The 27,022-nt window shown below is 38.3% G+C and overlaps 1 protein-coding gene across 1 annotated transcript; it reads left to right on the top strand.

The window, feature by feature from the left end:
- Window positions 1-2,606: 2,606 nt before the first annotated feature.
- LOC145094785 (glutaredoxin-C1-like) lies at window positions 2,607-3,285 on the top strand. Its single transcript, XM_079032829.1, has one exon. It carries the CDS (start codon window positions 2,674-2,676, stop codon window positions 3,055-3,057), a length of 384 nt encoding a protein of 127 aa, XP_078888955.1. The 5' UTR covers window positions 2,607-2,673; the 3' UTR covers window positions 3,058-3,285.
- Window positions 3,286-27,022: the final 23,737 nt, after the last annotated feature.

The raw sequence follows: 27,022 nt of genomic DNA, 5'->3' as shown, positions 1-27,022 counted from the left end.
TTGAAAAAAAGATTTGGTTCCTTGAAGAACCCATAATTATGGTTCTCTATTGAACTTTTCCATATATATATATATATATATATATATATATATATATATATATATATATATATATATATATATATATATATATATATATATATATATATATATATGTTCAGGTTCATTTGAGACCATTCTAATTTTATGAGACCGTGAGACCAAATCTAAAAATAATTTTAAAATGCAAAATAAATGGAAAAATCCAAAAATTCTTTTTTTAAATATTATTTTCGGAACTTGAATTAAATAAAAAAAATAAAAAAATCCCGTATTTTTTTTTAAAATACGTGAAATATTCTAAATAGAATATTAGACTGACATATTCTAAAAAATAATTTTAAAATGCAAAATAAATGGAAAAATCTAAAAATTCTTTTTTTAAATATTATTTTCGGAACTTGAATTAACTAAAACAAATAAAAAAAATCCTATTTTTTTTTTGAAAAATAGGTGAAATATTCTAAATAGAATATTACACTGTACATATTCTAAAAATAATTTTAAAATGCAAAATAAATCGAAAAATCAAAAAATTCTTTTTTTAAATATTATTTTCGGAACTTGAATTAACTAAAAAAATAAAAATAAAATAAAAAAAAGTAAAAATAAAATAAAAATAAAATAAAAAAATGTGTCTCACGGTCTCACAAAATTAGGTCGTCTCACATTACCTAACCATATATATATATATATATATATATATATATATATAGAGAGAGAGAGAGAGAGAGAGAGCTAGGTTCAAATATTTTTAACAACTATTGTGTGCCTAAATGCACCAATGAGAATTCAAGAAATAATAAATAATTAAATAAATCATTAAAGGGTATTTTGGACCTTTTGTACTTTTATTTAAGGAAATTATTTAATTGAAATCATTCAATTAAGGAAATAAACTAATCATTCAATTAAGGAATTAAACTAAATATATTTGACCTAGATATGCTTGCGGCCGAATAGTTCATCATCGACATCAACACCATCACCATCACCGATTCTACTTCTTCTACAATCGACGGATCCAAAGGGGAGCACATACTCTCGTCTCGCAATCGATGATGGATTTTGGGGTTGATGAGGCTGAAGAAGGGGATGCGGAGGAGCAGTGGCGCTGTTGTGGGGTCTATGAACACGAATGAGAAGCGAGGAGCAAACAGTGAGGAAATCCTGACGATTGCAGGTACTTGGATGGAGGTATCCTCCGGTAGCCTCCTGTTCTTCTTTCTTTGGTCAGGTAGTCCAACAACTAGGGGATATAACTGGAAATTATTTACCTCAATCGAGATTGATCTTATCTCGATTTTTTTTTCAAGATCGAGATTGTGTTCATCATCTTATTAAATTCGATTTCTTCAATGGTTTATTTCTGTTCGATTGAAAAAAATATTCTGATACAACTTGCACTTCACAGTCATAAGTTGGATTTTGTTTCGAAAAAGTCAAAATTGGTGTTCATATTTCTAAATCGATAATGTAAATGTGTGTTTGTTTCTTGAATTCATGACTAGGAATGAATGCATGTGTGTTGATGATTCAATCACAACTATTGAATTCTGTATACAATCACAGCTCTTGAATTATGTAATGTATTCTATTAGAATTTATTTTATATAAATGTATTCTGTTAGAATGTTTGAGAATAATTGTCAACAACAAGTACATTCTGTCAGAATTTATAGTTTTATTCTCTTAGAATGCATTGAATTTTTTAATTTTTGAATCTTGATTATGTTTTCTTTGTGGATTTAGGTTTTGAAGAGACTAACATTGATGTGGAGAAGGAAGAAAACATAGAGAATGAGAGTATATTATACCAGAATGTGTTATGTTACAATGTATAAAATGTTGCTAAAAAATAATATTCTATCATAATAGATTAGTGTTTTTGTTAGATTGTGAAGTTTTTTTTTTCTTTTTTCTTTCAGAATGTTGTTATTATTCAATGAATCACAATCATACAATGTAATTATTTGGTATATTGTTAGTTCAAGAATTGATTTTGTGTATTCTTTTTAGAATGTATTTACTAATTTATGGTTGGCATACTGTCATTCTGACAGAATAAAATCGAAAAATATATTTACTAGTTTATGGTTAATATTCTAACATTCTGACAGAATAAATCGAATTTTTAATTTTGAATTAATTTAAAATATTCAGATTTTAAAAAATAAAGGAATTAATTATCCCTAAAAATCCGAAAATTTCCTTTTTTAATATAAGTTAATTGACTAAAATGCCCTTATGCTGAAATTTGTGTGATTATATGGTATATGTTATCCTATTCTACTATCATAGACCCTCAGATCATGACCTTTGATTATATTCCATCCGATGGTCCTGATCTGTGCATTCTGGCACACAATAGTTACTAAAAACAATATAACCTAACCCTATATATATATATATATATATATATATATATATATATATATATATATATATATATATATATATATATATATATATATATATATATATATATATAGTTTGGGCATAAACTCTTTTGGGCCTAACTTTGGACCCGCCTAATCCATTCTATAAATACACCCACATCCGAACTCATGAAGAATCCTTCAAATCATACATATCATCTCGTTGCTTTCTCTCTGAGTGAACAAAACAAAAAGTATGCATTACCAAACCGAATCATGGGGTACCTACTTGCCAACGACAACAACAACAAGCTTCAACGACGACCCATTACACCGTATAGAGCAACTCGCCGGCGAGAATGCCGTCGTGATATTCAGCCTGAGCGGCTGCTGCATGTGTCATGCCATCAAGAGGCTGTTCTGCGGCATGGGAGTTAACCCAACAGTCTACGAGCTCGACCAAGAACCTCTGGGGAACGACATGGAGAAGGCACTGATGATGCTGCTGGGGACCTCTTCGCCGGTGCCGGTGGTGTTCGTCGGCGGAAAGCTGGTGGGTGCCATGGACAGGGTCATGGCTTCCCATATCAATGGCACCCTTGTGCCTCTTTTGAAGGAGGCGGGTGCTCTTTGGCTCTAAGTTTTTCGTACGTATATGTTCGTTCTTTGTTTTGGTAAGAGAAAGAAAGCAATGGGTGTTAGTTAATTAGGTAATTAGGTTTATATGGTTTTTAGGAAGAAAATATGAGAAGAGGAAGAGGAAGAGGAGAATTTTGGTGGGTAGGTTCAAGCTTGGTGTTTTTTTTACTAATCCGAGAAATGTAATTCGCTCCCTCCTCTACATATCAAATTACAATGACTTTTCTTACTTTTATTTTGCAAGTTTGAAGAATATATATTATGTAATTTATGAAAGGAAACAACAAGCCAAAATCGTATCAAATGGAAGCCAAACTGGTATACTTGGTTATGAATATAGCAAAAAACTTTTTTTTTTTTTTTTTTTACTTTAATGATAAGGGCACCTTTAAGTAAGGAAGTAGACTAAAAGATTAACATAAAGTTCAAGTACGGTTCATGGTCTTGTGTTGGGACCAAACTAGCCGGTCCTAGGTTTTTCATATTTTTGATTTTTCTTTTTCTTTTTTGGAACGGCCATATTTCGAATTTCCGATTTAATGTTTTTGAAAGATTTTATTATTTATAGATAAGCAAAAGAATCATTAATGAATTGAATTCAGGATAAGAAGTGCTATTTGGATTTTTATTGTTGTTTTGCGTTCTTGATGTTTTTTTAATGTCTAATTCCCGCATCTTAACATTTAAAGAAGGAACTTTTTACGTCAGCTCCTAATTTGGCTGGGCAACTAGCCATTTATTAAATTAAAAGTCTTGGAATGTTCAAAAAATCTAATTATTTAATAAACGTATACAATATGATAAAAAAAACATGTCGCCACAAAAGAAGATACCTATTGTGAAGTAGTAGTTAGTTAAAAAAAGTGTTTTTATTCTACTATTTGAAACAATAGCATATTGAATGTGATAACAATTAGATATTTAACAACAAAATTACTTTATCATAACAATTGTATATTTAAGAATATAATTTATTTATCCAAGAATTAAATTTGGTTAATATGACTTCAAAGTCACTTATAAGATAATCAAATACAAAATGCACATCTAAACGCATTCTCACCCTAGCATATATCATATTTATTTATTTATTTATTTATTTAGAACAACTTCATATAATTAAAAAGCTCATAACAAAACACTGAGGGCAAAGAAAACTATAAATACAAAGTAATGGAATTGATTGGATTTTTTTAGTCAATTGACCCCAACTAAAAGCATCATGTTCCTAATGTTCCTAGTATAAACGAATTAAAAGATAATTTTCTAATAAGACGAAAGAGCTTGTATTTCTGTACTTTTTTCTCATCAAACATGAAATGATTTTGAAAATACTATAGTGTTCGATTCGTGGAAAACCTCATAGGGATTGCACCGTACGTATATACGATATAATATGTTACAATAGGACCTCTATACTATACATCAATGTATAAATGAAATATAAATCTAATTTAACACACCCTTTCAGTTTGAGCATGTGGTTTATAAATGTTTAAACCGTGCCGAAAGTCTAAAAAAATAACTAAGTGTGTTGTCATTTTGTAAATATATCTGCAAATAATAAGCCGATGGAACATGCAAAACACACACATATTAGGTGATAACGTGTTTTGTACAAAAATATAAGTTAATTTCCACATGTTTTGTTCGTTGATGTTGTACATGGTTAGAAGCTAAATACATAACACTCACATTGTCATAGAAAACAATCATTTCTTTAGATAACAGACAACTGAGGATCAAGATACAATATGATGACACTTAGCTACCCCTCGGTACTCAGCTACAACTGAGGATCGAGAGACAATATGATGACACTCAGAAGACGACGACATGAAATTATCACCAAGATATGTAGAGGGTGGGATCTGCTACAGAGGTGTCGTGAGGAGAGAGCTTGATCATGGTATCGGTCATAGTACTACATGCATTACATGATATCATGTCAGCAAGAGAGAGGATTATACGAGCAAAGGAAAATTAAGACAAAAAGAGCACATTGGTAGTTTGAGAGGTCGCAATAGTGAAAAAGAATGAGAGAGGACATGAGTTTTTCATTATGAACTCAAATGACAAACAAGAAATAACAACGGTGACTAGAGAAGACGAGTAGGCGGTAAGAATGATATCATCAACATAAAGGAGCATATATATATATATATATATATATATATATATATATATATATATATGTGTGTGTGTGTGTGTGTGTGTGTGTGTGTGTGTGTGTGATCAGATCCTCGGTGATAGGTGAATAAAGAGTAGTCAAAATGACTATTGCAAAACTTAAGGGTAGAGATGAAAACATCATACCTTTGGTACCAAGAACGAGGTGCTTGTTTGAGCCCGCCCTGTACAAATGACATACATGATCTGGAAAGTTCGGATGAACATAGCCATGGGATGTTTGGTAAACTTCCTCCATGACATCACCATAACGAAAATCATTTGTAACATCAAGTTGATTGATCGGCCAATTTTTGGAAAAGGAAATGCCTAGAACTGTATGAATGGTAACTGGTTTATAACTGGGTTGAAGGTATCATCAAAATTAATGTTGTGTTGTTGAGAGTGTTGGGTTTTGAGCACTATAACACTCCTATGGTGCACATGCAACCCTAGATGCTATGGATCTATGTTTTCTGTAATTATGCATACATATTTTCAATATTTCCAAAGCATAGATCCTAACTAGCATACAAATTGACATTTGAACTATACAACTAGTTAGATGACTTACCTCTTAGAAGGACTTGTAGTTCTTGACCTTTGAAAGCTTGAGCACCTCAAGTGTGATACCTCTAATGGTTCACAAACACCAATATGCAAGAGGAGGCTTGAGAGAATAAGTTACTTAGCACAAAATCAATATCAAACTTCTTAGAATTATGGTGTCACCAATTTTGGTTCTATGGGTGTGCTTTTATAGTGTAGCAAATGCTAGGGTTACACCTTGTAAACCCTAATGACCTTTCATATTACTTAGGCTCCATGGGTCAAACCTCCATGGACTATCCATGGACTATCTCATTCGTTTAGCCCATCCTAAATAACCATGGATCATTAGCCCACACTATAAGAATCATTGATTTACACAATCAATCCCCATATATTTAATTAGTCTCTTTTGATCACAAAAATTAATTCCAAATTAATTCTTGATCAATACTAATTAAATAATATGATTTCATATTAATATATTATACTTGTAATATATTAATAAATCATAAATAACCTTATTCTCAAAAGTGCATCCTATCAAATTGCACTAGTGAAGGTAACCCAAAAGGACCATGCTACAATTCGGTCAAGTACATCCCAGTTATAGTTATGGGCTTAGACACCAAACTCCCACTTGGATAAGTCTAATAACTATAGCTGCCAATGCGACATCAAGATCCGACTTAGCAATCGTAGCTTTTAAAAGCCGTTGTCGAACTCTGACCTAGTCAGTGACGCTTCCTTCAGATAAGGGATCATATATTCCTCTGTTCTCAAGATATCTATGCGGACAAATACATGGAATATAGTCATACTTATTGTCCTGCAATTTGTTTCTTGATTTCAGATTCATCTGACATAGAACAAAACCGAACAAATCAATTTAGTTCTGATCGGGCCCGACACATAGTCAAAACAGAATCGTCGAGGGGTTCAAGATATTGCTTTTACTCCTCTTAGGATAAAAGGAACAGATAATCTTCGACATTATATGCTTGTACTAACTACTCATCAAATCATGCACAACGACACGTTTTATAACTACAAGTTACTGATGCGTTTTCATGCCATCAATGTACAACCAACTCGTAGTCAACAACTCATATATATTGGTTTGAAGATTATATGATATTATCTTCTCATAACTACTCGTGAAATAATTCCATGAAATAATTCAGGTGAGCGCGGGTTGAATCCAATACTCAAATCTTATTTCAGGAGTATTCATGAATGGTGTAGCAAACTTTTGCTATGTCTAATGTCTTAGACAATCTACAAGCCAACTCATGACAGTCTAGTCTCATTACCTACATACTTCCAAAGTAGATCGACGATGGATGGTTTGAATAATCTTATTATTCTAGAAGTCAAAACATGCAAAGTGAAACAATAGTAAATAATTGACACAAGACAGTAACTTTACTTATAAATAAAACTCCTTTTATTTAATCATCAAACGTTAATTACAATTTAACTATTACAAGTTTCTATTTATCTAACCACTAAAACTAATAGCGTCCGTTAGCCCAATGCCCCTTATGCTACAAGTGTGGTGGTTGTCGAGGCCAACAAAATTTATAACCCTAAATATTACACACTAAAATAGTGTATAGTGGTAAAGGGGTCGAATCCACGGAGATTGGTTCAATTTATAACTCTATGAAAAATCTCTTTGTAAAAATACTTGTAAAATAACAATAAAAATAAAATGGGGGGAGTGTTTAGTTCTTTCGAGTGTTTAACAAAAATTAAAAACTAGCTAGGTTGAAAATATGAAAAGTAAACAAGTAAAAGATTGGATTAAATTCAAAGAAGTGGAATTGGTTGATTTTGGGGTACACCTCATGGATGATATAATTAACTTATCATTAGACTTAATGGAATAACACTTGTGAATTGGTTTAACTTAGCTATAGCAATTCATAAGCACAAATTGCCTCAACTCTTCTTAGAAATGAAAATGGTTAGAGGAACTCTTTACACATTTCCTTAATTGAAGTCACAAAATCAATGAAGCATAAAATCTTGTGAAAATCAATTAGCTTTAAGTTGTAAGAGTTACCAAATCCAAAAGATAATCAAATGCTTACATTATCATTATGGGGGAAATATTTCCATGGTTTAAATGAAATGAAAACAAACATATAAACCATTTGTTGCTTACTAATTTGAAGGTCCATTACTTAACCAAGAAATTAGTCAATAAAAACAAGCATTCATTCATCCAAGCTCAAGATCAAAGATAAATAAACACAACAAGATGTTTAACTAGAAAACATTCCCATAAACTTCAAACACAATGTAATAATAAGTCTTCAAAGCAAATAATCATCCATGGGTCAAGCCCTAATCAACCAAATGAAAGTTTAGCAAAGCATGGATATGGTAAACGAAAAACAATAGAGTTTAGTGATACCAAACATTGTCTTAGATGCAAGATGAAAGGAAATTACACTAATCTTCCAAATATTCTTCAAATCTTCCAAAGTTTCTTAGAGAGAAAATGTGGAGTATATTCTTCAAGGTTCCCCTCAAATGAGCCTCTAGTCTCCAGCTAAAGAGGGCCAATTTCCGTATTCAAAAAGAGACCAAAAGCTACCCACCAAACTTCCACAAATAGAGTCAACAAGTCAAAACCCGGAAACAACTCAACACATTTCACGCGGACCGTGTGTGTACCCACGCGGACCGCGTGTGTACCCACGCGGACCGCGTGTGTACCCACGCGGACCGTGTGGGTCACGCAGAATGTGAGAGTTGGGCCATGTAACATGCATTTAAGCCCAATCTTCATTTCTTCAACTTTAGCACATAATCATAATTCTTTAAGACCCATTTGCCATTCCAAAGCCTTCTAATGATTGACCCAATACCCTTCAAATTTTCTTGTAGCTCGATTCCGCGCCGCCTCATCATCATCTTTGCCCATAAATTAGGTCCAAATTGATTTCTTCTTTTACGCAAGCACCTAGCCCAATCGCACCACTTCAAGTTCGCAAGCAAATCACATGCCTCCATGAGTCCCGCATCCTTCTAAGCATCCAATACCAAATAGTCTTCGGTAAATCCTGCAATTAAGCTCAAAAGACTAGAAAGCACCTGGTAAAGGAGAAAAAAAATGACAAAAAGAGAAAATATGCATGAAGATCGACTAAAATGAGATGGTTTGAACTAAAAATAAACTATGAAAAGAAGTAATAAAAACGAAACTATCAAATCACCCCAAGCTTGAAACTTACTTGTCCTCAAGTAAGACAAGACTAAAATGAACTTGGGACGAACTACCCTAAAAATAAAAAGAACGGAGAGAACCATGGAACTTGTTCATCATTAGTCAACAAGGTCAGAATTGATCTCGCTGCTACCTCACAACTTTTTCACCCGATGACAATGGGATCATAAACCACAGCCAGGACAACTCCTCTAGGTGAGTAAGGAAGGATGGTCAGTCGCAGCCTCAATGGAACATGCATACAATGAATAACATCTGTAGTAGGGAGAAAGCGACTGGATGGGCTCGGGCGGAGCTCTTCTTTAAGTGCACACTCTGATCTCACATCTGCCGGCTTCTCTCATGTGTATCTAGGTTTAATCGCTTGGGCACCTTTGTAGGAATCGGCTCACTTAGCGTTGGCCCGAACCTCCCGTAGTATCCGACTCAACAGCCTCTCTAAATCACCAATTTGCGAAAAGAAACAACTCGATCTATATACCAATATACAATCCTAAATAAATGAATATTAAACGCCGGATGACCGAGATGTTGGAAAATTTGTTCAATAATTGAACCGGCCACCTGTCTAAGATAGTTGCAGCTATTTTTTTTTTTTTTTTTTTTTTTTTTTTTTTTAACTTGATACACCATACTTGCAGGTAATGTATTAACAATCGAAATCAAGAAAACTCTTTTACTCAAAATTTGGTTCCCAAAAGTTTGTTAGTGGAACCGAAAGGGTAGTAATATAATCCGAATGGTCTAAGTGTGAAAATGACCATGTGTGGAGCATAAAGATGTAATGTGAGCTCCTTTATGAACTTGTAATTTTTTTTTTGAATAATAAACAAAAATGATGAAAATGTCCAAGTATGGACTAAAAGACTCTCTAAAATCCTAAGGAAGTCGCAAAAAGAAATGGTGATGTAAAGAGGTCGGATATGGATTCTACTCGGGGACAAGCACCAGTGCTTCATCCTAACGGTTCTAACATGATCAAGTGTCATCCTCTTGGCGGTAGTGACCGCAAGGGTAAGAAATTCAGTGCTATAGTATATCCTACAGTCGTTAGTATTGTATGCATAATTCTTCATGAAAACTACCTGGCCATGATCACTTACCCCTTTAAGCTAACAACATCTAATCCCAAGTATGAAATCCCAAGCCGCAGCTAGTGGTCCCGGTTCGATGGGTGAGATAGCAACAAAATCCTGGACCAATAATGATACAATAACTATGAACCTGTTTCATGGCATCCAAGAGAGGTGAGAATAAACAGAAAACAAAAATGCATGAATGCTAATGCCCTAAGCTAAATGTCATGCAAAAATAAAAGAAGAAAAAGAAGAAAATAAAATCTTTTTGGGGTTTTATATAAAAAAAATGAATGCAATTTATACTAAAATACTATGCAACCTAATTAAAATGCATGATAAATTAAAAAGAAAAAGGAATACCCCACCCCAAGCTTAGAAATAAGCATTGCCCTCAATGCTTGGGGCGAGGTGAAAGTACCTAAACCGGGGGATCGGGAGGAGGATACGGGTATTGGGGGTAGTGGTAAGGGTAAGGTGGAGGAGGATAAGGATGGGTGGGTGGGGGGTATGGATAAGGAGGCGGAAGTGGGACGTTCTCAAAATGGTTTTGGGATTGGTGCCACCCCGACATATGGTGCATTTGCTGGGGCATGATTTGGTTTGAGACACAAAGCGACTCGAACCGCTCGACAAAATTGGGGGGAGCGGGTAGTACCCGACAGGGGCTTGTGGCTGGGCGTGCTGCGGACCATGGGTGGGCTCATCATCCATAGGCATCTCGTCATCATCTTGATCTTCCATCACTTCCTCATTGACTGACTGAGTGATGGTCCTCACGAGCCTCCACTGAATGCGATCGTGGAAGGTGAAGTTGGTGGCTCAAGGGTCGGGAAGAATGAGATACCCGACCCCTTGAGGAAAAAACCAATTGAAGCTGCTCCTGTTCCTGTGACGAATGTGGTGCATGTTTATGAGGGCGCGCTCATCCAAAAGATGTTTGCTATCAACAGGCCGGAATTCATCAGGGAGCTCGATGTCAAGACCGCGAGCCAAAAGTGTGACAAATCCCCCAATGCAAATATCACCGGACGTTTTGGATCTCATAAGCGCGCATTTATAGAAAAAGAACGAAGCAAAGTCCGGGATCGGCGGGTTTTCGCGCCGCGTCATGCACCATAGGAAAAAGAGCTCAATTTTTGTGACTTGGCCGACTTCTTTACGGGCAAAAACCGTACACACCAGGATGCGATGGGCAATCCGGAGGCACGGGTGAATGATGGATGTTGCTTTATCTCGACCGACACACGAAAAGATACCCCCTGTGATCTCTGTCCAGAACGTCTCGTGGTTGAACTCGGCAGGCAGGTCGTCGAAAGTCATGAATGTGTTCAAAGAAGGCAAGCCCAAAATGTCGTTTATTGCTGCAAAGTCAATAAACCGCCGGTCCCCTAGAAGTTGAAATTCGCCTTTTTTTCTTTCACTATCCAACCCACAATCGGCGAAAAATTCTCTAGTCGGGAGCTCGTAGGTGTGTGCCATGAGGTTGAGAAGGTTTTCCCACCCGATGTTACAAAACAATTGGGTGACCCCTTGAAGAACCCCTAATGAGATAAGCGTGGGCTTGCACACAAATTTGGTGGATACAACCTTTCTAGGCAAGCTCTTCGTGTAGTTTTCGGCTGCCTTGGTATCCCGAATTCTTGGGATATCAGGAGCATTGCTTTGGTTTCTTACCGGGGCCTTGCCTCGGGCAGCAGCCGGGCGCTTCCTAGATGTAGACATGAACTTCCTGCATGAAAAAAAATAACCACTACACAAAGAACAATTCTAATAGAGGGTATTTCAATTCCAATCACCAAACGACTCCTTATTGACTTCTAAAGTAATTCAACAATCAAAGAAAAAATAATTCCTATACTCATTTGATACAATAGCATATGAATTGGCGTTCTAAGAAATGCAAATTGACCAATTAAAACAAAGGAAAGGGAATACCCGGTTTTTGTTGAAAGTTCAAAATTTGCGCGTGTAAACTCGGGATCTGAAAATCTACAACTCTCCACCCCAAGCTTTTAAGCTTTGTTCAATATCCCGTAAGAATCAATTTGCCGCGAAAACCCGACAAATCCAGCAATGGCTTGAAAATCCGGCGAAATGTTCCTGCGAGCTTTGTGGAATATTTTTGATGGGGTTTGTAGCCTTGCCCAAGAGGAGTACAATGGTGGTGTCGAAATCGCGAGAGGTAGTCGTAGTTGGCCGGAAAATGGCCGGAAAGCGGTGAGTTGGGTGGTGGTGGCGCCCCGAGATACAACAACAGATCAAACCGATGCTTTAGTGGGGTTTATAGAGCTTTGAATTTGGAGAAGAATGGCGGTGGTTTCGTGAAATTCTGACCGGTGGTTTGACGGGAAACGGAGTTTTAGTGGAAGAGAAGGAGGTTCTCTAATGGAGGCTAGGGAAAAGAAGAAGAGGAAGGAGAAGGAAGAATGGTCGGCTGGTGGAAAAGAAGGGTTAAATTTGTGGTCAAACCTGGTCAAAACTGGGTCAACGTTGTTCAACGACCGACGCGGACGAGACAGCGAGTACACGCGGTCCGCGTGGGATGTTCTGAAGGTGTCCTGTTTGCATAAAAATCACACGGCCGATGAAGGAGGGTATACGCGGACCGTTTTCCATACACGCGGACGACTCTTCGAGTACACGTTGTCCGCGTGGGATGTTCTGAAACCTTCTGTCTTCGAAGAATGACGCGGACAAGTTTGGGGACAACACGCGGACCATTTGTTTATTAACGAGGACACATAACCGAGTACACGCGGTCCGAGTGTTATCTGTTACGATTTTTCAATTTTCGTACCTTTGACCAAAACGAACACCGTGCCTTAAAATACAACCCTTTTCACCTCAAGAAGGAAGAAGAAGAGATGCTAAATGCAAAAATGAACCATCTACGATATTTATTCAGGACTAGAAAAGATGAAAACTTTTAGTTTTCCAAAAATGCCCTTCTTTAACGTCTTTGGTAAGATGTGCTTCCCTCTTGATTTCAATACACTAGGGCGTCCAATTGGATGACTTCGAAGACATTTGCATTAAAACCCTCATAGAAAGGTTTCAATCGATGCTCGTTGACTTTAAAGACTTGTCCCGTTTCTTCACTTTGAATTTCAACCGCTCCATGCTCAAAGACTTTTAGCACAACAAACGGACCTATCCATCTTGACCTCAACTTTCCAGGAAATAACTTCAATCGCGAATGATAAAGCAAAACCCCATGTCCCGGCTCAAAATGTTTGCGGGGAATGGACTTGTCATGGAAAAGCTTTGTCCTTTCCTTGTAAATCCTTGAGTTTTCATAGGAGTCATTTCTCAACTCCTCCAACTCTTGGAGTTGAAGCTTTCTATGCCTTCCTGCCTCATCGATGTTGAAATTGCATTGTTTGACCGCCCAAAATTCACGGTGTTCCAATTCCACGCTGTCACACCCCCAAACCAGACGGCGGAAACGTCCGGGGGTGGAGGACTTCCTTTGTAGTATCACAACACAAGTATCATAGTAATCAAATCACAAACAACCATTGTATTTAAAAGTATAATATTTACATGAGTTCAATCATTGTATATTGAAACCAAAATAGTATTACAAAAGAAGAAGATAAGACTCCTAATGACTCCATCTTCTCAAAAAGCTCGGGGAGTACCTGTTATTATTTCCCTGATAATACAAGTAATTTGAAAAGAGAGTATCAACAATAAGTTGAGTGAGTACATAATTCTTTATGTTTGAATGTGTGTCTTTGTATTTTGAATATGAAACACTTCTAGAAAATCCCATATTCTTTGTGGTATGTGAAAAGTAGTTTTATTCCCATAAAACCGTCTTATTTGTAAACCATTGTATTTGTAAAACTTGTATTTGAGAGTGTGCCTGGCTTCACCAGCTGTTATCAAAAACTATAGTATAGCATTGTACTTTGCATTTTGTAAACTGGTACTTTGAAGATATACTTACGTTTAGTTGTTTATACACTAACGTGTTGTTAATATCTTTTTAATGAGTTATTATAACCATACTAAGACATGAACGCCTGAAACAAACGCCTGATGAGCACTTAAACTGTTGATAACAATTGCCACTCATTGGCGTGTGTGCCTGACTGTAGCTAGCAGCCTGAGTGCGGGGTTTTCAATCCCGATATAGATCTACACACAACTTGTTTCGATCCCCGGACTGGAGATTCTGGTTATAATGTCAGGGCCTTACTTTGGTTGTCTAAACTGAATTAAACAACCTGAATTGAGTGTCTCATAAAAAGCATATAAACGTTACATGTATATTAGTTATGAAACCCAATCATTCTGAAATAAATGATTGACAGTATGTTCTTGACTTAGTATCCCGAACATGTATTTGATAAGTGTAAACCCTTGATTTGTTTTGAATTAAAACCCTTGTAGCATGTAAAACAGTGTATTCATATGAATTATAGCTCTATGTATCATAAATTATACCTATTATAATTTATACGTACTTTAGGAACTGGTAAATAACTATTTTTGCATGTAATCCTTCGCTCAACGTATTACAAAGGTTAATTAAACTGATGAAATAACTTTTATATTTATATATATATATACAATTTTATATATAGGTAAAATTTAAACGACCTTCGGACAAATAACCGGTACTATAAGTCCACATCCAAACAAGGAAAAGGAGCTAGAATGAATTATTAGTACTAAGCCTTTTAAATCTTATTTATATTAAATTATATATACAAATATGTATATTTGGGAAAAATATAAGTTTATAAAAGAGTTCAATATTTGAAATATTTTTGATGCTTTAAAATCATTTTATCGTGATTTGAAATCATTTATTTATAACACAAAGTTGTTGTGTTATACTTGTATTTCCCCCCTTAAAACAGTAGAAATTATGAAAATACGGGGGTATGAACTCACTTGATAGGTGGTAATTCGGACAGGGTTTCGTTTCACGAAAAGGAGTTTATTTGTCGAGAAACCGGCTCAAATCGGGCAGAGTTTTGACAGGAGAGATGATGAATTCTTGAGAATTTTGGGGCTTCACGGCTTACTTTGGGCTCGAGTCTTGATACCGGGGCTTTAAGGGTTGTATATAAGCTTAAGGGAGTGGAAAAGGTGAAAGAGGGTAAAATTTGGGGTGAAAAAGTGTAAATTCTTCGGAACCCTCGCATGGCTTATATAGGCCGAAGCCTCGGATCCGAAGCTTATGCGAGGCTATGCGAGGCTGACACTTTGCAAAGGGAAGCAGCTTCGGTTCGGAGGTGGCAGGCTCAAATTGGACCAGACCTTGGTCCAATGGGAAGAGGGCACGTGCGAAGGAGTGTCCGAGGAGCGTGCGAGGGGCGTATCCGGGGTGTCTCCTGCGAAGTTGTCCGAGTAGGATTGGACCGTAGCGTTGGTCGAATCAGGAGGTGACACGCGAGACATCGGTCCACTCAACAGCTGACACGTGGAGGCCTCGCATGCGAGGGTGACGTGGCAGTCACTGTTCATGCAAATTTTCCCGGTTTTTTCTATTTTTCTTTATTTTTTTTTGCCAAAACTTGTAAAATTCATAACTTTTGCATACGAACTCCGTTTTTGACGTTCTTTATATGCACGCATAGGTAAAATTATACTCTACGACTTTCGTTTAGACTTCATTGGCTAATTTTGAATTTATTTTTTATATTATTATTTTAAATAGACCGGGACGTGAATCCGTTATAAATTCATAACTTTTTCATACGACGTCCGTTTTTGTCTGTCTTTTTACCGTTTTACTACTAATGACGAGACCTTCAATTCTCGTTTAGGTTGTGTCGGCTAAAAACCACTCGATCTTTATTTCGAGTTTTTAGTTGTACACTGCTATACTGAAACTTAGAAAAATCATAACTTCCTCATACGAAGTCAGATTTTGGCGTTCTTTTTATGAATGTTCTCGGTTTAACATAAACTATAACTTTCATGTAGATTGTTAAGGCTAGAAAGCCTTTTATCAAAAATTCAGTTTTTACACTGAACAGTGTTTTGCCGGTTTTGTCACGGATTTTCGATTGGTCATAACTTCTTCGTTATAACTCGGATTTTAGTGTTCTTTATATTTTTGGAAACCTTGTTACAATCTCTATCACTTGGTTCAACCCAATTGAGATTATTTAATAATTTATTTTTGAGGGTCAATTATATAAATATACATAGTATGCCAAAATTTCTCTTTATTTAATTAAAAAGAAGTACAATTTAACCTACACTATTATATAAGTTTGAAATAACGATTTGTTACACTATCCCCCCGTTAGAGAGAATTTCGTCCCGAAGTTTAATTTACAGATAGACTAGGGAAAAAGATGTGGCTATTTTTGTTGCATTTGATCCTCCCGCTCCCAAGTGAATTCAGGTCCCCGTCTTGCATTCCAGCGAACCTTCACTATCGGGATGCGGCTTTGTTTGGTTTTCTTAACTTCCCTGTCTAGTATCTCTATGGGTTCTTCCACAAAATTGAGGCTCTCGTTTAACTCGATTTCCTCGAGTGGTATCACAAGAGTCTCGTCGGAAAGACACTTTTTCAAGTTCGAAACGTGGAAGGTAGGATGAATGTTACTTAGTTCTTGGGGTAATCGAAGTTTGTAAGCTATAGGGCCGATTTGGGCAAGAATCTCGAATGGTCCTATATACCTTGGGTTTAGCTTGTCACGCTTTCCAAAGCGTATCATGCCTTTCCAGGGTGAGACCTTTAGCAAAACCCGGTCGCCAACATGGAATTCCAAGGGTTTTCTCCTTTTGTCTGCGTAGCTTTTTTGTCTATCTCTGGAAGCTTTAAGTCGTTCCCAAATTTGTACGATCTTTTCGGTAGTTTCTCGAATAATTTCTGGACCAGTGAGAGTACTGTCAGGAGTTTGACCTCTAGCTAGCTGCGTGTCACCCACTTCAGCCCAACACAGAGGGGATGTGCACTTGCGGCCATAGAGGGCTTCGAATGGAGCAGCTTTTATGCTAGTGTGGTAGCTGTTGTTATAAGAGAACTCAACAAGGGGTAAGTGAATATCCCATGCCTTTCCAAAGTCTATCATGCAAGCTCGTAACATATCTTCTAACGTTTGAATCGTCCTCTCACTTTGTCCATCGGTTTGCGGATGGTAGGCTGTACTCATGTCTAGCTTAGTTCCCAGAGAGTTTTGTAAAGACTACCAAAAATGAGAGGTGAATCTACTATCTCGGTCTGAAATAATAGATATTGGTACACCATGTAGTCTAACAATCTCCTTGAGGTATGTTTTGGTTAGCTTTTCCATCTTGTCAGTCTCCTTGATTGGTAAGAAGTGTGCGGATTTGGTTAATCTGTCGACGATTATCCAAATAGTATCATAACCACTTGATGTCTTGGGTAACTTGGTTGTGAAATTGTGAAAACCGTCAATTTTCGGTCAAGCCAAAGTCAACAAGTCAAACCGGTCAACTCGATTTGCCCGTAGGTACTAGAGTTTACGTTATGTAATTTCTAAACAACTCGCTATTCTAATGAGAGATCATAAATTGAAAAGTGCGTACATCTAGATCTCCTTAACCTAAAATTGTGGTACGTGGCAAGCCAAACCGATAAAACAATGTTGCATACTCATCGGGAGTATGCAAGATCCTTAAACAAGGCTTAACGGGGTTTACGGACCTTGCATTGCGAAGCCGGAAACTCACATTCGTCACACACAAAACCGCTCTTAATCGTTTTCACTCCATCTCTTCTTATCGAAAATCTCTCTAAGTATGTGAAATCTCTCCCAAATATCTCTTTGTATGAGAAATCTCTCCAAGAATGTCAAATATCTCCCAAATCTCTCTCGAAATCTCTCTCAACTTTCTATAATCATTCGGGGCATTCCGGCCCTCGAATTTGGCGAAAACAGCCCAAAAACGGAAGTCTACGCGAAAAACGGACTTAAGGAGCCGAAACCCCTCTTAGGACCCGAAAGTCCTCTTAGGACCCGAAAGTCCTCTTAGGACCCGAACCCATCTGAGCCAAAGGCTGCTGAACCGAACCTCACTCAAAGAACTGAACCCGAAGGTCCTCTCGGGCCCGAACCTCGCATGCCACACCCGAACCCGAACCTTCGGTCCATTTCGGATCATGGTGCCCTCGGTCTAGTTCGCTTCTTACCCTTCGGACCGAGCCTTCGGACTGACCCTTCGCCTCTCGCTTCCTCTCCCCTCCTTCGCTTCGCGCCTAGCTACATTAGGGACCGAACCTCGGCCTAGGACCGAGAGGTCTCGCTGGAATGGCCTTTTTCTCCCGGTTTTCGATTAATTTCGCGTTTTAGGCCCGTTTTTAATTGTTTTAACACAGGGTTTTCACCCAAAACTTTATTTTAACATATAAGGACCCATAATTATTAAATTATCATTTTTTTAAGGATAAACCTTATCCAAAAGAGTGGGTGAAGTACAAAGGTGGAGTGTTGACTTTCCTTTATTCTATGACACAAGCAACCACTCCCATACCCACTCCATGTCACTAGTCACCACCAGCCCATCCCTAGTCACTTCATAAGTCATTTCTTATTATTTTCAGCCATCCCCACGTTTTTAGGGCTGGTCACTCAACCTCTCTCCTCATTTTTCTTTCAATTACTCTCATTTCACCAAAGATCCAACTCCAACTTTTTCCTCAAACTTTTCTCTCTAATTCGAGATCCCAAGGCTGATCATCAAGTGTTCTTCCACTCTTGTTAAGTATAATTCATTCTCCTTGTGATTATTGCACTTCATTCTATACAAATCATTGATTGCTTACACAAACTCCATAACTATGATGCTAGATTCTCGAAAATCTTCAAGGCATCTCTAAGTGTTCTTGAGTTAAACACTTCCATTCTCCAACAATAATCTACTGAAATCACTTAAGGTGAGTTCATACCCCTATATTTTCATGTTTTCTCAAGTTTTTAGGGGGATGGGGGGGGGGGGGGGGGAGGGGAATACAAGTAAAACGCCAAGAACAAAACTAAACTTTTCTAACAGCCTTCATCAGAAAAGTTCAACTCCATTCACGGACTGTTTTGGACAACTTAAACATTTTAGTTTTCAAAACTGTTTTAGGTGCATGTAGTTCCACTTCTTAGCTTTAAAATGACTACTTGCACATCTCCACACGATTTTTATAAAATGTATGGTGATTTTTACAAAACAGCCTGTCTTTTCAAACACAAATCCGGACCAGTCTGTGAATATGAGCATTTTAATACAAGTTAAAGGCTTCCAAAAATCATGATAAAAATTATGAGTAAACTAGACACACTTTAGGAACTCTCAGAATTTACGGATCTAGTTTTCGACTCCGTATGATTTTTCTATGATTTTTCCAAAACAGTGCAGAAAGGTTAAAGGTAGTTAACAGCATATAAATTTCATAACACTTTGTATTATGTTGAGCAAAGTGTATAACAATAAGTTCTAAATATTGAATGTGTTTCCTTGTTATTTTATCATCATAAACTGAAATTTAGTCATTCATGATAAGATCATTCATTCATTTAGAACACGAATATTAAGCTATAATAAGCATGGTTTATGGATTATAACACTAATGCATTTTCATAAAAGAGTTCTTATACATTACAAACGTTTTGGATAAACTATAATAGGTATAGTTTATGATTCATCACATAACACACTCGTACAAAAAGGGTAAATTCATACAAAGAGGTTCTACACTTACGCACACTACACGTAAACTTGTTAACTCAGATTGTGAGACTTTCTCTCCCCGTACGTCCGAGTGCGGGATCCAAATTCCTGTAAGTTATAACCAAAAGCTGTTGTAGGGAGAGCGTGATAATTGTGTATAGATCTATATTGGGGTTGACATCCCACACCTCGCTGCTAGCTACAGCCGGACCGGCAGGTCTGCGGGTGACAAGAGTCATAGGATCAGGGCGTCTAAAAGACGTTGTGCAGGTTACCTCTAGTCATAGTATGGTTATAGCGACTCACATAGGGAGCTAACAATGCATAAAGTTTACGGGATTTTTATAAGACAAAAGGGGTTTTATGTCGATTTAAAATCACTTTTATATCAATAATTACAAATATTGCTGTGTATTTTCAGTCTTGGTATTTAAGACTACACACCATTCATTATGGGAGTTTTCTCAAATCACAAAGGGTTTTACACCAATTTGAAACCACTTTTATATCTTTAAGTATGGTAAATACTTGTTATCTCTCGGTCTTGGGATTTAGGACTACATATACATAATAAGAAAATATTGGATTTTCTGGATACATACTCTATCGCTTTTACAAGGAAAACGGTTTACTTCTCTAACAAAATCTCTTATAAACTCACCAACCTTTGTGTTGACACTTTTTCAAAACTACTTGTATTCTCAGGAATTCAATGAAACAGGAAATCAACCACGCTTTGAGGATGGGATGATAAATCGTCAAACAGTTCATTTTGTATCATAATGTAATTGATTCGAATCATGTATACATATACTTTGGTGTAACTTTTTCAATTATATTTATGATGGTTGTATTTACTTTGAGCACTATTATACTCGTTGTTGTGATACTCTACATGAAGTCCTCCACCACCGGACGTTTCCGCCATCCTTGGTTTGGGGGTGTGACAGATTGGTATCGGAGCTAGGGCACGGGTCGATGTGTTCGACGGGGACATCGAACCCTATAATGGGGGGTGTGACAGATTGGTATCAGAGCATTGTTTATAGTGAACTCAGTATATCGAACCACATAAGATATACAAACTATAAATGCATTGGGACTAAAGTCTCTGATTTAATGTTTTCAAAACAATTATACTTTTAGAAATAAATAATTTTCTAATTAAAAGTATACATGCATGCATACATACTAAGGGCAGCATCGTTCTAGAACAAAACAAAAGTAATGATTGTTGGATATCACAGGTAAGCTCGGGGATGTATGGTCAGTCTTGGGAGTGGCATAACCTGATCAACTATGCTGGTCCGAGGAGTGATTAGCACATGCCCAAGAATGGTTGTGATATGGCAATAAGTCTAAAAACTTACCAACACTACCACAATGAGAACATTAGAACAGAACACGAGTTTAAAATACTATAGGAGTATTTTGTGATATCATAACTTATATGAAAACTAAATAGATCCTTAATAATAGGTCTATAGTCCCTAAGTGGATACCCTAAGATATTATATAACTTAGAAATCATAGACTTAGAATTTGTGGTCATTGCCTTACTTCCTTTTCCTTGTTTGGATGTGGATCTAGAGTAGGATCACTTATTCGAAGGTCTATCATATCTTGTTATATGTAATTAGTATGCACTATGTCATTATAGAAGTAACTAATAAGGATCACCCCTATAAGTAATTAATTATAGAGCTAGACGCCTAGTAATTATCTCTTCCACTCTTATTCTCGCAAGTACCACATAGCAAGATCCTACTTACCGGACGACCCCTACTTTCCCAATCCGAACCCGAGAAATGGTGAATGGTTATGAGGAGAATCAGAAGCGGAACCGGAGGTAATCAATCCTCCATGCATAGCAAGGGTTTCCGCGAACTGTTTCGACTACATCAAACCTGTGCCCCGTTGGGCAATCATGATCGAGGGTTGAATGTCGACAGCAATGACAACAACCACCATGTGGAGACCAACGAGGGTGCTACGACCTCAACCATGGGGGACCGACTAACAGAGCCCTCCCGGTGAAGACCCGGCAGACCGCGAACATCGGGGATTAAAGCAGGTAGACTACAACCCGAGTTCGGAAACTACGTGCTACTACAGGCCCTACTGTCTCACGTACCCGGGACTCAGAAAGAGGCTACTATTTCAGAGACCAACTCTCTGTTTAGGACCTTATCGCCACTGGCAGAGGCAAGAGAGTAACGGGGTAGACACACAACATTCAAAAAGAGGAGGATTGCAGCCAAGCATCGATTGACAGAGCTGCAAGGTGCATCGACTTTGCCTCAGGCATCACAAGGGACAGATCGTCGTAAGTAGAGTTCATACCGCTCACAAGACCTTGTAAATTAGGTTCGTGAGTATGCGTTGGTGCTACTCTATTCTAGGCGTAAGCATGACACTGTGATTTAAGCGGTCATACTAAACGAGAGATCCAGTTGCTATCAAAACTTTTCCATGCACAGATGTGAGGTAAACCTACATCTAGGTCAAAAAGTTTCACCAAAACCAGAATTACTACAGTCATATTAACAAGATGGGCTTAGGACATACCTAACAAACTCGAAGATCTATTTAGCCTTAATTATATAACTAAGCATCCATCAATTGGTCATAATAAGGACCTAGCTTGGGTCAAGTTACAAGGTTTCACTTGGATACTGAACTACTAAAAATTCATGGGTTTACCAAATAAAGACTCTCGTTACGAATTGTTTTCAGAACACCCTTAATGACCGAATTACATTACAAATCGATATAAGATAAAACTTAGTTAGAAACTCGCGACGTATAGCCATTCTAAAAACTCATTATCATCTCACCGTTAAACATTTTGTTGAGAAGTTCCTTCTTCATAGACTTATGGGTGCGATCATACCAACACTAATACACCGGGTCCCATCAAAACTCCTCAGCCAAGCGTGTTTGGACACACATGATTCTAAGATGAGTAAAGCTTAACGCCCGTATGAAACCTACTCCTACCCACTGCTGTAACTCCATTTCAAGAATGTTAGCGGAAACACTAGGAATAGTACAGTAATGTGCAAAAATTATATGCATAAATATAAATCGTAAGGATGCACTTAAAATAATAATTTCCACTAACGAAGACGTTTTTCATCGTGAAACAGAGCTATGTCTTCACCAAGAGGCAACCAACCAACTAGTAAGGCGCCAACTCTGCAGATAGACGCCGCTACTTTTCAGGCTGCAGTCACGGCAGCCGTGACAGCCGTCATGGCGCAATTTGACGCTAACAACGCCAGCAGGAGTGGAAGCGGTACTGAAAATACAGATTGTGATAACAATCAGGAGCACCAACAGGTGCCTGCCAGCGAAAATACCTCGGGCCACAAACCTACGAGCAAGAAGCGAAAGTTCTGGACCAAAAAGAAGTGTAACTTATCTCAAAAACTTGCTGGAAGAAAGCAATCCGTAGCTGCACCGGCCACTATAACGGCAGTCACGACGAACACCGAGACACTAGCCACGGGGTCTGCCACCCATACGTCGGCCAGACCATATGAGGGATCACTCCCAAAGTGTGCCAAGTGTGGTTTCCATCACCATGGGGCTTGCCGAGAGATGCATTGTAAAAACTGCAACAGGAAAGGGCACACCGCCCGTTTCTGTAGGACCCCGACTCAGTACATCACTTCAACCCCCATTACCAAAGTAATCCCAGCGTGCTTCTGATGTGGTGAAACAGGACACTTCAGGAGAAACTGTCCAACTAAGAAGAATGATGGGGAAGCCGGAGGAGTGTGACAACGAACCAACAAGAGTAACATGGAACCATATTAGGACCTTTGTAATGTTTCCAACGACAAAAACGTTTAAGTATCATATGTTTGTAATGAATTTTATATGCTTACTAAAATCCATGTCTTTCTAAGGGTAGTTAAAATACTCCCTCGTACAAATCAAACCAAAGGCATTCATATATGATCTTAGGATCATTACCTGTAAGATGTGATGACTTGTACATACATCGGGGCTAGTTATAATCAAATTACCGAATTCATGAAACAAATAATTCCATCCTGACTCCTATTCCGTGTCTAGCAGTAAGAACTAAGTGGGGCCACCCACTCGACAATCTCACCAACATCAACTTACATACGACGTTCATATACCGCTCGATCGTAGGGAGACCTGTCAGGGATCATGATATCAAGTATCATTACTGGCTATCGAAACAAACCCACTACCAGTGATAGACACTATGGTATGAATCATCTACAATAATGATAACATCAAACAAAATGGATCACCCTAAAAAGAAACACAAGATACTCTATCATTCTAGTGATCTCTTCTTGCGAATACAGCTTAACACATGTTATCTAAAAAGATATTGTTGTCATCATCCAATTTTCATTGATATAGCCCTCATCTTCCCGATTTAATTTCTACAAAAGGACCCTTCACCTAACTCACCAAATATCGGAATCTTTGTCTCCCATAAATGCGTCCAGCACGGACCTCCGGGTCATCTCTCACTGCGAAACTCCAAAACACACACTAGAAGGGTGTTATAATTCCCGAAACCTTATCACATGTATTGGCAGGAGACCTTCGGGAATGTCACGCATGTAGCAGACAAGGTTCAAGCACAAAAGCTTGGGACGGATACGGTTAGTCTACCACTATGACGTGTATACGCGAGGATAATGTATAATTAGGATTCTACGGACATTGGATGTGTGCTTCCGCCCTAATTCCTGTTCCATGTCTGGTTATGGATTTGAGGCAGAGTCCCCCATCCAAATGTCTTGCCAATCTTAAGCACATATGACCTATATGCGCAAGTTAATGATAGATGGACCACGTACGAGTCCTGCCATGAACTTCGGGCCAAGTTTGCCTAGGAGGGCGAGTGAATGTTCTACTATCCAAAAAGGTCTAGTCGCGAAAACCAAACCCACATGCTTCCTAGCGAGCTACAAGAACTGTCAGGTCAAACCTGTCGAACTACTCAACAATGAAATTGAAGAACCAAGCTTCTCACCCTGGAAAACTCCGGTTTTATTCTTCAAAATTGAAAGACAAAATTGCTCGAGGGCCCATTGACCTCAGAGGCCCCGACAATATCTCCAATAGAAACCTTTACTATCTACCTCGCATAGACGAATAGGCTGACCAATCGCGAGGAACGAAGTACCCTTTAGGAATTGGACCTGAGATCTAAATATCACCAGTCGCGAGTATTGGAGAAGGATGTCCGAGGACAATCCTCCAAATTCGATGCGGACGCTGCAAGTCCGTAGTGATACCCCTCGGATAGGACCAACCTGCTCGCAGTATTCATAGGATATGCCATTCTTACTAGGATCCGTTAGTCATTGTCATTGTAAATGACTTGCTTATCTACCCTCGTAGTAAGAAGGAAACCAAGGAGGGCAGTTGCAACAAACCGCGAAAGCAATACGACCAAAGAAGCTTTACCCGAAGTTCTCTAGATACGAGTTTTGAAATTAAAGACTCAAATTCCTAAGACACATCATTATCAATGTGGAAATCCTTAAGGACTCTTTCAATTGATCAAAACCGTTGAGAAACAGTCAGCACCAAAGGCGTCAGCAGGAATACACCAAAATTCCGGGTATCCCTGACCTACCGTCTTAGCTCCTTTGGAACTTCTCATAAATTACAGAACCCCCTTACGACTTTGACCCTGAAGGGAGCAACCCTTGACTGGGAAGAGAAGCAAGAGGAAGAAACCTTTAGAACTCCAGAATAAGAGACCAAATTCCTCTGGAAGCCTTACTCTGGGCATGCTTACTACGCTTTGGAAGGCATGGAAAGCCAAAACCCCAGATAATTATGCCTTTCGAGATTCTAGTAAGAATCAGCCCTGTAATCGCAACTTCAATCTACTCCCGCGAGCTTAGTAAAGTACATTCTACCCGACACATCCCGAACTTGCAGAAGTATCTATCCGACGAGACTCTTGTAATTCCCCTCGACGAGATCGAGTTCCACAAGAGCCTCACCTTTGTGAAAGAACCATAGTGACCACGGACTGAGAGGTTAAGCGAACGCAACAACGCCGCTTCCCATTAGCGGAAGTTCGCTGGAATACTAACCAAGGACCTGGAGTCACTTAGGAGCGCGAGAATCAGACGATTAGGAAGTATCCCCACTTAATGGCTCGATTGTTCATGCCTACTCCTTGCCTAACTTCAAAATTCTGGGACGAAATTCCCTCTAACGGGGGGATGATGTGACAACCGTCAATTTTTGGTCAAGTCAAAGTCAACCAAAGTCAACAAGTCAAACCGGTCAACTCGATTTGCCCGTAGGTACTAGAGTTTACGTTATGTAATTTCTAAACAACTCGCTATTCTAATGAGAGATCATAAATCGAAAAGTGTGTACATCTAGATCTCCTTAACCTAAAACTGTGGTACGTGGCGAGCCAAACCGATAAAACAGTGTTGCATACTCGTCCGGAGTATGCAAGATCCTTAAACAAGGCTTAACGGGGTTTACGGACCTTGCATTGCTAAGCCGGACACTCACATTCGTCACACACAAAACCGCTCTCAATCGTTTTCACTCCATCTCTTCTTATCGAAAATCTCTCCCAAATCTCTCTAAGTATGTGAAATCTCTCCCAAATATCTCTTTGTATGAGAAATCTCTCCAAGAATGTCAAATCTATCCCAAATCTCTCTCGAAATCTCTCTCAACTTTCTATAATCATTCGGGGCATTCCGACCCTCGAATTTGGCGAAAACAGCCCAAAAACGGAAGTCTACGCGAAAAACGGACTTAAGGAGCCGAAACCCCTCTTAGGACCCGAAAGTCCTCTTAGGACCCGAAAGTCCTCTTAGGACCCGAACCCTTCTGAGCCAAAGGCTGCTGAACCGAACCTCACTCAAAGAACCAAAGCCGAAGGTCCTCTCAGGCCCAAACCTCGCATGCCACACCCGAACCCGAACCTTCGGTCCATTTCGGATCATGGTGCCCTCGGTCTAGTTCGCTTCTGACCCTTCGGACCAAGCCTTCGGACTGACCCTTCACCTCTCGCTTCCTCGCTCCCCCTTCGCTTCGCGCCTAGCTGCATTAGGGACCGAACCTCGGCCTAGGGACCGAACCTCGGCCTAGGACCGAGAGGTCTCGCTGGAATGGCCTTTTTCTCCCGATTTTGGACTAATTTCACATTTTAGGCCCGTTTTTAATTGTTTTAACACGGAGTTTTCACCCAAAACTTTATTTTAACATATAAGGACCCATAATTATTAAATTATCATTTT

Source organism: Lactuca serriola, chromosome 3 (genome assembly GCF_051521515.1).
Source record: "Lactuca serriola cultivar US96UC23 chromosome 3, Lser_US96UC23_V15, whole genome shotgun sequence".
Taxonomy (NCBI): Eukaryota; Viridiplantae; Streptophyta; class Magnoliopsida; order Asterales; family Asteraceae; genus Lactuca; species Lactuca serriola.
This window is presented reverse-complemented; position numbering and strand designations above follow the sequence as displayed.

Bases quoted from the DNA above. Each gene is read 5' to 3' on its own strand.
- LOC145094785 (XM_079032829.1), top strand. From the start codon at position 2,674: ATGCATTACCAAACCGAATCATGGGGTACCTACTTGCCAACGACAACA.